Here is a 15468-nt window from a genome sequence, read left to right as displayed (position 1 = left end):
AGTTGGGATGTTCAGAGACAAAACAAAATCTATCAGTCAAAAGATCAAAATCAGGATTTTTAATTGGCAGCTCAAAACTGTCCTTACAATTCTGGTGAGATAACTACCAACAAGTTCTAGAGAACTTCCCTTGCAACGGGCCATGAAGCAAGACAGGCAGCACATCAGCTTGGAGGCATCACTTGGGTGGACAGTGTCATTTCTTTGCCAAATGACTAGGTCTGAGGTTTCCTGCACGCCTGTAACATTCCTGCCAGTGCTGGAGCTTCAAAGTGGCCTGCCTGATTTTATCCAGCACTCACAGAACAGGAAAAAATCCAGAATAAAGTCAAGTTTTACCAAATCCTGCAAAAATCATTCTATTTAAAACAAAGGAGAAACAGACAAACCATAACAATATAAAGAACTTTATTTTTTTAAATTTCTTCTTTTGCCATGTAAAGTCTCATTATTACACTCACAGCTTTGTACCAAAGTGAGAGAAGAAAACAATGATCAGTCTGTGCACATGTTCTACACAGCTTAAACTACTAAATATTCAATCAAGTTGTTTTATTCCACTTCCATTCTTTCAAAAGACTGTTTAACATTACAGCAAAATGAAATCTGAGAAGCTGGCAGGCACATGTAACAGAATATATACCTACACAGTTTGCTTCTTGAGGATTAATTCTTTTACAAACAGTAGCTGAAACCATTTCCTTATCCTTCCTCACATATTCTGCAACTCTGGACATCTTAGACTGCTTGAATTATAGTACCATACAAACCTGAAAACCAAGATTCACCTGTACCTGTGTTTTAATTCAGCTTAAGGGAAAAGTATTTTTCCAACAAAACTTTTCACCTGCCATTTATTGCAGGTTTGCAGTTATCATTTACCTTGATCCAGCTGATTGTACTGTTTGAAAATGTGCATTAAGAACTGCACTACTTCAAACACTCCACACAGCCAAGTTCCTGCTATTTTGCAGAAGCCAACTTATGTGCTGGTAATATGTTTAAAGTCTGTAATTCACATGTAAGTGACACAATGTAAGCAGAAGCCTGGATATTTAATGCATCTTTGTACCAAGAGATGCAGTTTTCCCTCCATCCCCTTCCACATATAGAAGCAGCAGCGGCATTAGGCCAGAGTGTTTTGCACTGCCAGATAGCTGTTATTTTTCTCTGAAATTTGAAGGAGAAAGGAGAAACTAATCTAGACCAATCTCAAAAGGCCCCTAAAGGGCTGCCATAGGTAATTAGCCATAGAGCAAGTCCAGAACTTCTTTTTAAACACTTGACTAATAAAAAAATCCACAGCTAACCACAAAATAAATCCTCACTCTACTCACTCTTCCACCCACAACTTTTTACTTGCATAAAAAAACAAACCAAAACCAAAAATAAATAGTCTTGAAACTGGCTTCAGATGTGCAGTACTGCTTTTCATGCAGATATTACTGTGTTAAATGTCATAAACAGCCCACCTTTCCTAAGTTACTATATTCTTCAACTAGAAGTATATCAGGAGTCAAAACCCTAAGTTGCAAGACGGGAGAGGATCGTTAATGAATACCAAGTCATTAATGAATACCAACAAACAAGCATTAGTTTGGCATCTCTCTTCTGCAATTGCCTCCAGAAGAAGTAGAACTGGCCATTGCCAGTTGTGAAATCAGCACCAAATTTCAGCTGAACAAAGAGGAAACCTCTCCACAGAACTCCAGAGAAGCTGGGGGATTTCCACAGCTGCATAGCTTTATAGCAATTCCTTTAAAGATATTCTCATGACAAAACAGTACAGCATTTTCCTCTGAATCCCTGAGGATTAAAAATAATTGTTTCTGATTTATGAAGCAAATTTTTCACTCACGCAGCTCTACTATTTTCCCACCTCTTACCCATTTTAGGATTCTTACAATGTATCTGAAATGACCAACAAAGTAGTAAAAGACACCACTGCTAAGGCTGGACTTCAGAAGCCCAGACTTCTCAGGAGGATTGTTTTCAAGACAGTTAAGGAAATATCATGGACCACACGAAAAGAAAGACTGCTTCCACCAACTAGAAAATATAAACCCAACAAGCAAATGGGAATGCAAATAAAGTGTAATAACTCTGTTTGTTGCAACATCTAGTGAAAAAGATCTCTATATGTTCCTGAAAACAGCTGAAAGAATGTAAAGATCACAAGGGAGAAGTAACAAAATCTAGTCTCGCACACATTTTTCAGAATGCCACTATTGCCCCACAGGCTTGTCCTCTGGACACACCTCCACACCTTCACTTGCAGCACAGTCCATGAAGGACAGCTTAGGACACCCAGTCTGTTTATGCCACACTTACATGCTCCCTCATTGTGGTTCAAAAACCTCCCAGAAGAACTCCTGAACATCAACACCTTTGGAAATGCTTTAAGTGTTATGCAGTCTTCTACTTCTAGGTCATGAAAAAACCCAAACAAATGCTCTCAGACTTCAGAGCATTACACTGTCCCTCATAAAACATCTACACCACTTCCCCACACTTGATTCTCTATTGAATTGCTTCATCCACAGCCCACAGAAAGAAAGATTAAAAAGCCCAACACCAAAACCACAAACACACATCCCCAAAAACCAAAACAACAAGACCCTCAGAACAACCTGAGGTCTGAGCCACATATTGGGGCATTTTGCTATCCACAAACAGCTTAATATAAAGTAAACAAACAAAATCAATCACCACAAAAGCACTAGAATATCATAAATTCTCATGTCTTTGAAGTAAGATGCTACTGCATCTCATTCATATTTTACTCCTGTCTCATAAAAAATATTCATCAATGTCAGAGCAATTCTGCTTGTCTGCTAAGATAATACAAAACCAGTGTTCTTCAGAGAAGGCCCTGAAGTTCCTTGATTTGAGGCAGTGGAACATCCATGGGATCTCCTGAATAATTCACTTTCTTTGCCTAAAAAGGCTTCTTTACATTCAAAGAATGAAGCTATAAAACTTACTTGGTCTATGGTTGACAAGTCTGAAAGTGTTTGTGAAAAAGACACCCACTAAAAGTCCACTCAGGTTTTTTTGAAAAGCACTGGATTTGTGTATAAGCAGCTCAGTTTGCTGTCTTCACCTTCACTTACAGCTTAGGAAAATCTCTGCTTATTTTATCCTGAGCAGCAAGTTAGGCAAAAGTGAACACAAAGCTCCTTGCTAGATTAGTCTCATTGTCAAGAGGGTTCTTTGCTAAATTAGTGTCATTAAGGGAGAGAGGATGTCAAGTGCCAGAAGGGCATTTGCATTTCACTGAACTTCACAAGGTGAAGCCATCCCGCTCAACGGGACACTTGCAGGGGAGCCCTGACAAGTTGAAACAGTCTTCCCTTCTGCACTGGCCTCTCCGTGGTACTTTCTGTGCATTAGGAGAAATAAGACTTTTACACGTGATATGCATTTCATATCCTCAGCTTCTGCTTGAGAACTTTAGACTTTAAAATCCTGCTCCATTCTTTCCAGTTGAGTTTTTGTGAACTTCATATAGCCCAAGCCAATTAAGCCAGTTCACAACAGAAACAAAACACTACCAAAGTGGATGCACTCAGACACACAGTGCCTTTGCATTTCTCTTGGTTTGCTATGCCATGAGGGTATGGGACTGCAAAGCTCAGTCACTAAGATTACATAAAATCAGCAATCCAATTACGGTGTTTTATCAAGCCAGCAGTGGTGGCTACACTGCTCTTTAACGAAAAGAAAAACAAATACCACTTACTTCTTTCCCATACATTAAGACCTATAATGAAAAAGACTAAGATTGCAAAGCCTGTGAGCACAGCCACTGTTCTGGCTGTTTTGCTGCTACTGGCATCTCTTTCAAGAAATAACCACTTTCCTCAAAATAAACAAAATACCTCAAGAGGTATTGTATCTATTACTGTGCCAGTAATAGCAATTTTTACACAAGGAATAAAAAATAAGTTACAATTAACATTAAAAAAATTAGTTTATTCCGGTCTCCATAAAATAACTTTTCTTTTTATGAAGAAAGTAAAAACGTACACTGGATATTCAGGTCACATTGTTAGAATTTGTGATATTCTGGTTTGCAGAATTTTATTAAAATCAGCTATAAAACTGGCTACAACAAAACCAGACATGTCTTAGACACATAACAGGATTCAAGCTGAGTTTGCAAACAGCAGCACCTATTGTAATCTAAGTTTTCAACACCCCTTTGGACTTCCCAAAGACTATGCTTCTTAAAAAAAAATAAAACCACCTGAAAAAAGACAAACAACAAAGAAACAAGGCAGACAAGAGGAAGGAATATTCTTGTCCACCAATGAATTAAAAACTTGCAGGAACTTGGGTTAAGTCTTAATTACCAGCCTTATTTCTGCAGACTGCAACACAACCTGCAGTCTCTGTAGCAATGCATTTCAGCCCCACTCAGTCTTTGCATTCCAAGTGGGAAAAGAAAGAGGAAAGACTGGAGTAAGAAACTGATGTTATTTGGAATAATCCTGACATACAAAATTACTTCCCAATGTGGGAGGTGAAAAGCTTCATGAGTCAATCCTGCTGTCATCCTCAGCATGTCTTTCAATGTGTCCAACAGCATCCTAGAAAAGAACCAGAGAAGTCAATTAAAAAAAAAAATCATGATCATCACAAAAAAACTCCACAAAAAACTGCAAAATATTCGAGAAGCATCAGTGAAAGTGACATTCTAGATAACATACATTTGTTTGGCTTAAAGCTTCTAAAAAGCTAAGTATTACCATTGTCAAGCTATTAAATCACATATATAAAGTGTTCCACATACCATAGCATTAAAGGCAAATAAAAACCACTTTCCTTTTTGATTACAAGAGCAAATTAAATAAAAACATCATATCCAAAGCCAGCACTTAAAGAGAAATAAAGGATTCTGCTTTTCGTTAATTCTTGAGAAAGCTTTCATCCTTCCCATATGTTGGAAGGCTTTCAAAGGAAGGCAGTTTATATCGCCAAGGACTAAAATGTAGATTTTACCAATCAGTCTGTAGGTAACTGCCCTCCTTACACCCACCCCCCAGTCTTTTCTACATCACTTCATCCAATTTTTATGCCTTCTGCATTGTTCCCCCTTCTGTGCTGACTTTTACCTATAAGTTTATGCACTACTTATTTAAAGATTGGTTTTGCTAACAATTTCATGTGAAAAATAAACAACAATGAAAGAGATAGGAATGGATAAAAATGAAAAGGATAAAAACCTGTTTTCAAGGCAGATGTTTGTTCATCTTATAAAGACATTTCTCCTTCAAAAACTTCCTAATATCTTGAGTAGAATTTCTTTCATATTTTAAGAATTCTACCATTTCTATGTAATATTTTAGGGTCAAACTGTTTTAAATTGACCATATGTCAAATTACCATAGTTGCACTGTTCATCTGCCACAGGCTGAACTGAACCCTGTTAGCCTTGGATGACTGCAACCACATGCAGTTAAGCCTGCCAAAGCTAGAAAAATTTAACCCTTTTTAAGAGAAACAGGATCAAGTCCCACCATTGTGGTGATAGAAAGTACTTTATTTTACCAAATACAACAATGTTATTTCAACCACATACCTGCTTGGAACCTTTCCTGGAAGTAAAGAAAGCATCACAGTTCTTCCAACGACATTTCAGGGTCTGAAAATTTGGATTTGTGTGGTCAGTTAGCAGGTGTTGTTTCAGATGGTCCACAACTCCAAAGATCAGTGAACATCCATGCCACTGGGAGAAAAAACAACACACCAGAATAAGCCAGGGAAATACATTTTTTGCTAATGCTTTTCTTCCTGCAATTTCACAATGTTCTTCCAAGACTGTAGGCATGCCTGCCAGCTCCTGTAAGTTTTTTATCTTATTGCATTTCCATTTTCAGTGGTCTCTATTCCTCTAATTACAGCTTTACAGAAATTTTCCTGCCTTTAGCCAAGCCTAGACCATCACCAGAAATGGCAGGAGGAAGAGAGGAATTAACCCTTTAAGAGGTTTAAGCTTACCTGTGACAAAGTCATTTGGAATTTAATTAAACTTATTTAGCACAGTAAATCAGCTTTTCTATGTCACTCAGACAAAGTTTTTGGTATTAAACAGTTACACATCTAAAAACTGCCAGAAAGAACAGTAATTTACACTAAAAACTTGCCCCAAAGCACATACACACACACATATATATACACATACACAGAGAGCAAAGTCAATAAAAAATGAAACTAGTGACATATATCTAAGTGATATATACTTTAAAAGTACATACACATTTAAAAAACAAAAAAAGAATAATTAAAAGTATAAGGCCAAGCTACCCAAGACTAAGTGACTAGAGGCTAGAAAATTCAATAACAAAGGCTAAAAACAATTTGCTTGTTACCCAGCATCGATAATTTTGCATCAGATTAAGCCTCACAGCTCTGACACTGCCATCATAGCATCCAGTGTAGATCTGTAAAATAAACATTTATGGATAAACTAGCTGGAAATAAAAGAAAAAAAAAAAGTAAAATTTTGAAGGAGACTTCAGTGTTGGTAAAAAACAATGAAATACCAGCATGCAAGGCTTCTATATTTAAAAAATAGGTATAACCAAATCCTTTCAATATTTGCATTCATAGTTCACAAAAACCTACACATGAATAAGAAATGCTTCCATAACCTCTATTGTTGATAATGTCGTGTGTGTAACAGTTCAGAAAAGTTTAAATTATGGTGCTATCCACTAAAGTTCAAAAATATGTTAGGTGTAAATGTCAAGTTGAATGTATTTCCAAGACTTACCCAGTTATCAAAAAAGGATGGAGATGAAGTGTGTGAAAGAACATCAGAATTTCAGAAAGACTGATGCAAATCCTTTCACTCTTCACTAAACTTCTCTTCTGAACCCTTCTTTGATTTGAGAATGCCCACAACAGACCACTGCTGGGGCACAGTTCAAGCCTCAGGCTAGACTCATATGAGATGTGATGCTTGGGCAGAATGTATTCCAATTAGGCAGAAATCTGTTCCTTTGGATTTAACTTTTCTGCTATTACAGATCACTAGTATACTTTTCATTTTATAGTCTCAAAGAAACTTTGCAAACAAATTCCTAGACATGCAGACAAATAAGTGCTTCTAAAGTCTATTTTAAGAAATATTTATCCAGAAGTGCTTCTGAAATTTATCTTGCAGGGCAGATGCATGAAGAAACCTGTACATCTGAATCAATTGCACACCTTTGTTTATGTTCTGTCAAAGGTTGCTAGAGGTTTGGCTGTGGGTGAAGTTTTTCTCCAGCATCTGAGAGATTCCCCTGAGTAAAAGTCAAACAGGATTGACATTTGAAAAAGCAGAAGTATTTTACTATTTCTAGTGTCTTCACTGTAATCATAACTGCACAAAGAACTATTGTTAAGACTGCATTAAGCTGTACAGTGATTTTTCCCCAGACAATAGTATTACATAAATATAAAGCTGTTATAGCCACTTGATTCTTTGACTGAGAACAACTTGGAAATGCAAACAGCAGGCTGATTTCTTTATCTGAAGAAATTAAACTGCCTTGTATGCGCCTGTGGCAATTACAACTTTCTCTTTAAGAACAGTGAAAAGAAGGGAGATACCATGCTCTTATGGATGGTCATACACATGATCATATCTGTGTGGCCTCCATAGACTTGCAAGCGGTCGTGTGACTTGAAAGAAACAGAAACAGACATTTAATAGCATGACATTTTTTAAGAGCCATTTTTCACAGACATGTAAATGATAATACTTCCAAGAGCAGTTTCCTTGGTAGCAACTAAACTGCTATGGTGGATTCCAAACTTTATAGCCACCTTGAAAGCTCACTTCTGCTTACATTGCTTCTGGGAGTCTTTTTGTCCAACTAAGCACTTGTTCTTTCAGCAGACAAAGCTAACATTTTCCCACTTTTCTGAGCTGTCATTGTCTTGGAATAACCCAGGTTCTAAAAAATGTTTTAAGTTATATTCTTTAAAACCCATGTATTTTGACTGGTGAGACAACTATATATACTGAGTGACAGGAAAAAGAGAGATGGGCTAGAGACCAGAAAATACAAAGATGACTTCTATCTGACTTCAAATCATTAATTAACCCATATTAGATAAATGTCATTAGTAACCACCTATTTTCTTACCTGCAGTTCATAAACACGAACAAATTTATCCAGACATGCTGTCACCATGACTTTGCCAAGAATGTTCACAACCGTTACTGCATGGTTATGGCCCTTGTAGATCCGTACCAGCTCTCCAGTCTGCATCAAGAAAAAGCAAAGGTAAAAAGGTGTTTGGTTTGGTTTTTCTTAACTAGAAGTACAAAATGGTTTTTACCTAACCGCTATGTATAGGGTAGCTAGTTTCAATGCTCACTACTCAAAAATGGAAACACCCTTTATTAGAATTCTATTCCCTGTGAAGGCACTTATAGATTATGATCAAATACTACTTATCCTTTTGTTTGCCCATCCTAACTCAGAGCCATTCCAGTACAATAGAAATGCATGGGTCTGTGTAAAGTTCTCTTTCTCCTCTTCTGCTTCTGAACATGAGCCACCAGTGTGCCCAGGTGGCCAAAAAGCCAATGGTATCCTGGCCTGTACCAGGAATAACGTGGCCAGCAGGACCAGGGAAGTGATTCTTCCCCTGTACTCAGCACTGGTGAGGCCACATCTCGAGTGCAGTGTGCAGTTTTGGACCCCTCAGTTCAGGAAGGACATTGAGGTGCTGGAGTGAGTCTAAAGAAGGGAAAGAAGCTGGTGAAGGGTCTGGAGCACAAGTGTAATGAGAAGCAGCTGAAGGAGCTGGGGCTGTTTAACCTGGAGAGGAAGAGGCTCAGGGGGACTTTATCACTCCCTACAAGTCCCTGAAAGGACCGTGTGCCAGAGAGGGGTCAGCTCCTTTTCCCATGCAACCAGCAACAGGACAAGAGGAAATGGCCTCAAGCTGCACCAGGGAGGTTGGACACTAGGAAAAAACTCTTCATGAAAAGGGTGATTAAATTTTTGAACAGGCTGCCCTGGGAGGTGTTGGAGTCATTGTCCCTGGAAGCATTTAGGGAAAGACTGGATGCTGACAATGCCACGATATAGCTCATATGGTGGTGTTTGGTCACAGGCTGTTTTCTATGATCTCAGAGGTCTTTTCCAACCTGATTGATTCTGTTTCCATCATTAGTTATGTATTCCCACCTATCCCAAAACTAGTACCATACTATTAGTATTAGCAGTATTTATGTAACCACAAGGATCAGTTCAGGTAAATAAACAGAAATACATTCTTTTTATGTCAACTAAAATGTCCCTCTGATAAGTTTCTTAATCTAATTTATTGCATAGCTACATGAATCCTTCTGCTAGGACTACGGGAAGATAGTGTAAAAGAGGGAGAGAATGGTAAGCTAGAGACAAAGCATTCATGATGCTTTTGAACCATCTAGCTTGGAACACAATGTTCCTCAAGTTCTTCTAGTAATAAACTTTTTCCCTACCAGAACATCTTATACTGCTTTTCTTTGAACCCTTTCCATATTATCTGCATGTTTGTAGTTATATTTGCAAAAGCAAGATGGCCAGACAAAAAGGCATTGCATATCATGTGACAAGAGTCAGCAGGTTTATGTAGCCTCTTTATGCCTCCAGAGTTACCTGTAGTGCACAGTCACATTCACAAAATCATGAGACTTCCTTTTCTGGAAGCAATCTGCCCCACCAGTCAGTCAAATATTGTGGAAATACTGACGTTATAGCATAGGAATTCGATGCCTTAGTAGCAAAAGTCATTGCATTATTCTATATGAGACTTACGTGAATGTTGTGGGCATGGACAGACTGATCACTGGAGCCACTGAATACCAGATCATTCACAACCTTACAAAAAAAAAAAGTTTTATATTTTGTAACAGATATGGAAATGGGCAAGCAAAATATTAAGATACTGTTCAGTTTAAAATTATACTGTAATATTTCCTAAACTTGAGAGCCTTAAAATCAATCAGGAGTATGAAGAAAAAAGCAGGCACTGAGCTCTTCACATAAGAGCTAGAAGATGTACTACACTGATTTTTGACATTTCACAACTGACATAGAAGCTGTTAACTTGCAGCCCAACAGGCTAACTCATCCTACCTATGGATTATTCTCACAGACAGCACAGCAGAAAATCTGGGACCAAGCAAACTGAATGCAGAATGCTGCTCTGCACGTGCACAGTAAAGCCCAATGTTTCCTGGAAATTTTGGATGTGCTGCATACTTATATGCTGCTCATGTAAGAAAAATAATGCTCCTAAACCCTAACAAGTGACAAGACAAGAGGAAACAGCCTCAAGTTGCACCAGGGGAAGTTTAGAATGGGTATTAGGAAAAGTTTCTTCACTGTAAGGATGATCAGGCATTGGAACAGGCTGCCCAAGGAAGTGATGGAATCACTATTCCTGAAGTGTTCAAAACACAGACACAGATGTGGCAGCTGGGGACATGAGATATGGCAGGCAAACAGAGATAATTTCCTGTGGTAGTCTGTTATTTTACAGTTTGTTCTTCTGTAGTACGTTTTAATATTCCTTGTTATAAGTTTGTAGTGGTTCGTTCTCTGTACCCCATTTGGTTTCCCTAATGGGGCAGTCCTAAGTTGTTTACCAGAGTTATCCCCCCCAAAAATGTATGTCAATCCACATGTCAATCCATCTGTATACCTCCCTTGTTCCCTTGTCTTACCCCTGTCTATCAAAGATAGCACACTCCTTTGGTTCTGGAGTGTTCCCTGTCTTTCATCCCTTCCTCAAAGCAGAATTGGGTTGTAGGGTTTGCTCCCTCCCCGTGTTGGCTTCTACTGGGGAGCCCTTACCCTGCACCCCTCCCCTAATGCCTTCCTATTGCTCGAAGGTTGTGTCCTCCCCGTGTTCCCCCTATCCTCTAAAAGTAGCCCCTTCAGGTTCAGATTTGTCACTTGCTCTGCCCCCATTCGAGATTAAATATTTGGAGGCTCAGACAAGTGTCCTTCCCTTATTCCTCTGCCTCGGTTTCCTCGTGCCCTGTGCCTCTGCTGCACTATCCACGCCGCAGCAATCACCGCCACCCGCGACAGTCTTGGCAGAGACTCAGGGGCAGCTGCTCGCACATCTGCCCTGCGGCCACAAGCAGGACAGCGAGCCGGCGAGCCTCCATCCTGTGGCCACTGAGAGTCAGATGCAATTTCCCTACCAAATTGCTCAGTTTTTATAATTTAAAGCAGAGAAATCCTCCATTTCCTATCACAATCTGCTCATCATTTTAAGCATTCTTTGTCCAAAATGTATTTTCAGAGACACCTACCTTCATGCAGAGAATAGTCTTGCTGTGACCTTCCAGGGTTCTGAGAAGCAGCCCGTTCCGCGCGTCTCGTACGCTGATGGTGCAGTCATAGGAGCCCACTACCAACAACTTGCGTGCTCCTTCCTGAGCTGTGGCTAAACAGCTCACTGCTCTAGGGCCATGGCATTCAAAGGTATCAACCTGTTTATTATTCTGGTGGGGGAAGAAAGAAATGGAAAGAATTAAAATTTTGGTATGAAACTGACTAGACCATTGAGTCCTTTTTGTGTTGTGCTTGTTACGGCATCTGATTTCAGTTTAGTAACACACAAAATAGCAGTGGTAAAAATTGCATCTTAAAAATTAAGTTTCCAAATCAAAGAAAAAACTTCTTATGTTATGTAGACGAGGAGGAACCTTAAGGAAAAATGTAACAATAATGTTACAAAAATGTAAACAAAGAGACAGGCAGATAGGACAGCTTCATGCATGGACAAAATAAACCGAAAGGGGCCAACAGTGACCATTTATACCAAAATGTGTTCATTTACAAATACATTTACTACTGTAGATAAAGAATGGAAAGAAACACAGAGGAAAGAAACAGCATCACAACAGGCTTTCAGGTGCTGGTATTTAAACAAACTAACCTTTATGCTGAAAGTAACCACTGTGCCATTTGCAAGACCTGCATAAAGGATCCGCCATCTACTGTGTAAACAGAGCACTCGATCTTCCAACTTAAACTGTTCCATGCACTCTTTGGTCTAGCAATGGAAAGAAGTACTTAAAGATTTTCATTAACTGAAAACAATTCAAGAAAAAAAACTGAAATGAATGATGATTTTCACTTTTTAAACCAACAAAACTGGAGAAAAACATCTGACAGTCTGGTGTCATAACAGCAGTTGATCCTCATTTTAATCAGGACCATCTCTAAGGCTTGACTGTAGTTCAGCAACCAGTTATAACCCTAAACACTTTTTTCTAGTCACAACCTTTAATTGATTCTGTGTATAGAAATTTAGACTACTGACTAGATATAGATATAGATAGATAGATATAGATAGATATAGATATACATATAAATATATATATATATATATATATATATACACACACATATGAAAACTGTTATGTGGTGGAGGATTCCCCAGTAAGTTCCCCACAGGGAAAGAGTTTAAAACCTTCCTGAAGCAGATACTTGCTTTCTAATCCTTCAAGAAACAGGTTGGGCAAGTCTTTTTATCATTTAGTCTCAAATATCCAGCTTCAGGAAGCCTCGGTCTGCTCTTTCACATACCCTCAGCATAACAGATAGCTGTTCACTCTATGTCTGCTCTAAAGACAGAGCAGAGAGCAGTGCCTTCCATAAGCAATGAAGTTAAAAATAGAGGAAGAAAAGTGAGATTCATGGCCAAATAGCTATCCTGCACTTTGGTGTTCCCAACATTTGGGATTATGCCATGCTGTACTGGCAAAAACTCAGTACTGACAAGCTAGTCAAAAGATTAGGGTAGTAAATCAGTTAATGGTTTGATGTTTTGTTTGTGAGGTTTTGTTTCTCCTGCTCTACTCTAAAGAGGTATGAACTGGTGTTCGTGTCCAGATCATATGGGTTTAAAAGGCTTTTAAAATTTATATTTATAAAGAAAGGCTTGCATAAAATCAACACAGAGTTTGAGTACCTTGATATTGTAACAGTTGATAGTGTGGTCACTTGAGCCAGTGTAGAGTGCAGCATTCTTCCCATTTGTCTGAGTGACCAGAAGGCAGTTCACTTTTGAAGTATGTCCTTCAAAGATGGCCACACACTTCCTGCTCTAAGAAGGAAAGCATTGAGTCTGTCAGCATAAATACCTCTTGGAATATGCACCTAACAGAACAGGGCAGGACTGCTAAAAATAAAAACAATCAGGATACAGGTGGTAATCTATCTCCCCTTGTCTCTCTCATAGAGAGAAGGGGTTGGATTGGTGGAGAAGAGAGGTTTGAAGAATAGTATAAAATAAATTAGGGGCTTTAAAAAGCAGCTGCTTCCTTTACTACACAGTAAGGCATTACAAAAGAAAACCTTGTGATTGCAATTAATGTAACATCACTCCCACAACCTTACTTACAACAAGATTGTAGGCACAAACTGTTTTGTCTGCTGAGCAGGTATACAACAAATTCCCAAAAATCTGAATAGCATTCACTGCAGCCAAGTGTCCCTCAAAGGTTCCCTCAGTAGGTTCTTCATCCTCACCTGGCTCCGAAGACACTTCTGTAGCACAGAGACATATGGGAACACAGTCAAGAAAACACACTGCTGTGTTGTACTGCCAACCAGCAGAACTATTACATGGGTTCAGCACCTTTAAGTCAAATTTCATTGTGGATTCCAGCAGGACTGTGAATGTGACAGAGGGCAATATAAAGTGCTAAAAAGACCTTCATATGACTAAGTTCAGAACTATCTTTCAAATTAAAAAGAGATTGTATTATTGTCTAGAGCTCTACAGAGACTGTGGAACAATAGTGTTCATGTGGGAGGGGAAGGAGGAGGTGGAGGAGTCAAGACACAAAGCATTCAGTGTAAGATGATGTGAGTGTATGTCACTTCCCACTTTAGTTTTGAGTGCAAGCTTTTATCTTCAGGGCAAAATTGTCTTATGGAAGCAGGCTGATCAAGACTTAACTCAAAGTCCTGCAAGATACTACATACAAAGCATCAAAAGGAAAGCTTAAAAGATATACCTGAGGAGTTCTTTGATCCTCTTAGGAATGATATGGAAGTCTGTGTCTCAGCCACACTGTAAGACAAAAATAAACAGTAGCAAAATTGGACTTTGCATGTTCATTTTCAGACAAAATACCTGGGTAAGTAATACTCCAAAACACAAGCCTCTGCACTTAGTAGAAAATATGCTGTGACAGTTAAGCTCAAAACCAAACTGGGCAGCCCTGTTCTTGTATTAAGTGAAATTAGTAGGTAACAAGACACATTCACTTGTTGACCAAAAAAGCCAAGTCAGTTTTTATTTTCCCTTTTATTTCACTCCTGAAGTCACTAATGTAAGACTTTGTGAATAGGAAAAAAAAAAAAAAAGAAAAAAAGAAAGACCTCTTATGAATATTGTGTAATATTAATAGTTTTACTTTTCAGAGGTCTACAATAATCTCACCTTTTTTTCCCATCATTCCTACAATTTGTGTCAATCTCACTGGTGGAGCTCACTTCATCATACCCAGAACAAGATGCCTCTAGGACTGCTCGATCCACAGAGTTACACAAATCCCTCTTTGATGGACTGTCTGGTTTCTCATCTCCTGAGGCTGATGAACCAACATCAACCACCTCACACTGAGGTGCTGAAACTTCCACTAGTTCCAGAGAAGCATCACTGTCATTCTCATCTCTGTTTCTTTCTGCTTGAGCAGTAACTCCACCCTCCTCTCTTGGAGGAGTAACTTTTTCTCCTTTAGGAACCTTTCCACCCTTGACCTTCCGGACAGGCTTGAAGTCAATCATATCCTGCTCTGTATCGCTGTTGTCTGGCACATGGGCTGCCCTCAGAGTTTTCTTCTTCCTTAACCTTCTCCTCCTTCTATTCCCTTTCTCTGCTGGGACTGCAGCCATTGTCAAGTGTTGCTCAGACGGTTCTGCTGACAATTTGGGAGTTTTATCCACTGGCATTTCTAGAAGGACCGAATGCTTTGAAAGAGAAGTGCTACATTGATCCAGTAAAAATCTTTCAGCAGCTGTATCATTTGCTTCTTTCTTGCTGAAAACAGACACTGAATGAGGAGAAGAGTTCTCAGGAAGTCTAGACTGTCCCTTGTCTGCAGCAGGCTCATGGACATCTTGATCAGTGTGTTGGAAACAAGCCGCCAGCCCTGCCAGGGATATGGTTGCAGTGATAACTGGATACACTGAAGTTTTCTGGTTGGTCTCTTCTAAAGAAAACAGCCTTGTGTTACATTCAATCTGTACACCAGTAACTATTTATGCAAAGTGTCCCCCCCTGTATTTTCTGTTTACATTTAATTGTGCATGTGAAGTACATATTCCTACCTGTTGAAAACTATGTGCATGTGTAGATCTGCTATTCAGTCAGCAATTCAGCCTTTAAAAAAACATAACTGGGGAATAAAATGTTTATCCATGTACATAGAAATAAAGGAATGGG

The 15468-nt window shown here is 38.9% G+C and overlaps 1 protein-coding gene across 1 annotated transcript in view; it reads right to left on the bottom strand.

The window, feature by feature from the left end:
- Positions 1–391: 391 nt before the first annotated feature.
- ZNF106 (zinc finger protein 106) overlaps positions 392–15468 on the bottom strand; it is a 40772-nt gene continuing 25695 nt past the window's right edge. Inside the window, exons 11-22 of the mRNA XM_053981003.1 lie at positions 14464–15235; positions 14036–14091; positions 13417–13562; positions 12985–13119; positions 11947–12063; positions 11318–11509; positions 9810–9872; positions 8142–8261; positions 7603–7674; positions 6375–6446; positions 5585–5731; positions 392–4592 (exon numbers count right to left, since the gene is read on the bottom strand). Coding sequence (XP_053836978.1) covers positions 4536–4592; positions 5585–5731; positions 6375–6446; positions 7603–7674; positions 8142–8261; positions 9810–9872; positions 11318–11509; positions 11947–12063; positions 12985–13119; positions 13417–13562; positions 14036–14091; positions 14464–15235 — 1949 coding nt within the window. The 3' untranslated portion in view covers positions 392–4535. The remainder of the gene's footprint in view (positions 4593–5584; positions 5732–6374; positions 6447–7602; positions 7675–8141; positions 8262–9809; positions 9873–11317; positions 11510–11946; positions 12064–12984; positions 13120–13416; positions 13563–14035; positions 14092–14463; positions 15236–15468) is intronic.

This window comes from Vidua macroura, chromosome 6, assembly GCF_024509145.1.
Source record: "Vidua macroura isolate BioBank_ID:100142 chromosome 6, ASM2450914v1, whole genome shotgun sequence".
NCBI classification, from domain to species: domain Eukaryota; kingdom Metazoa; phylum Chordata; class Aves; order Passeriformes; family Viduidae; genus Vidua; species Vidua macroura.
This window is presented reverse-complemented; position numbering and strand designations above follow the sequence as displayed.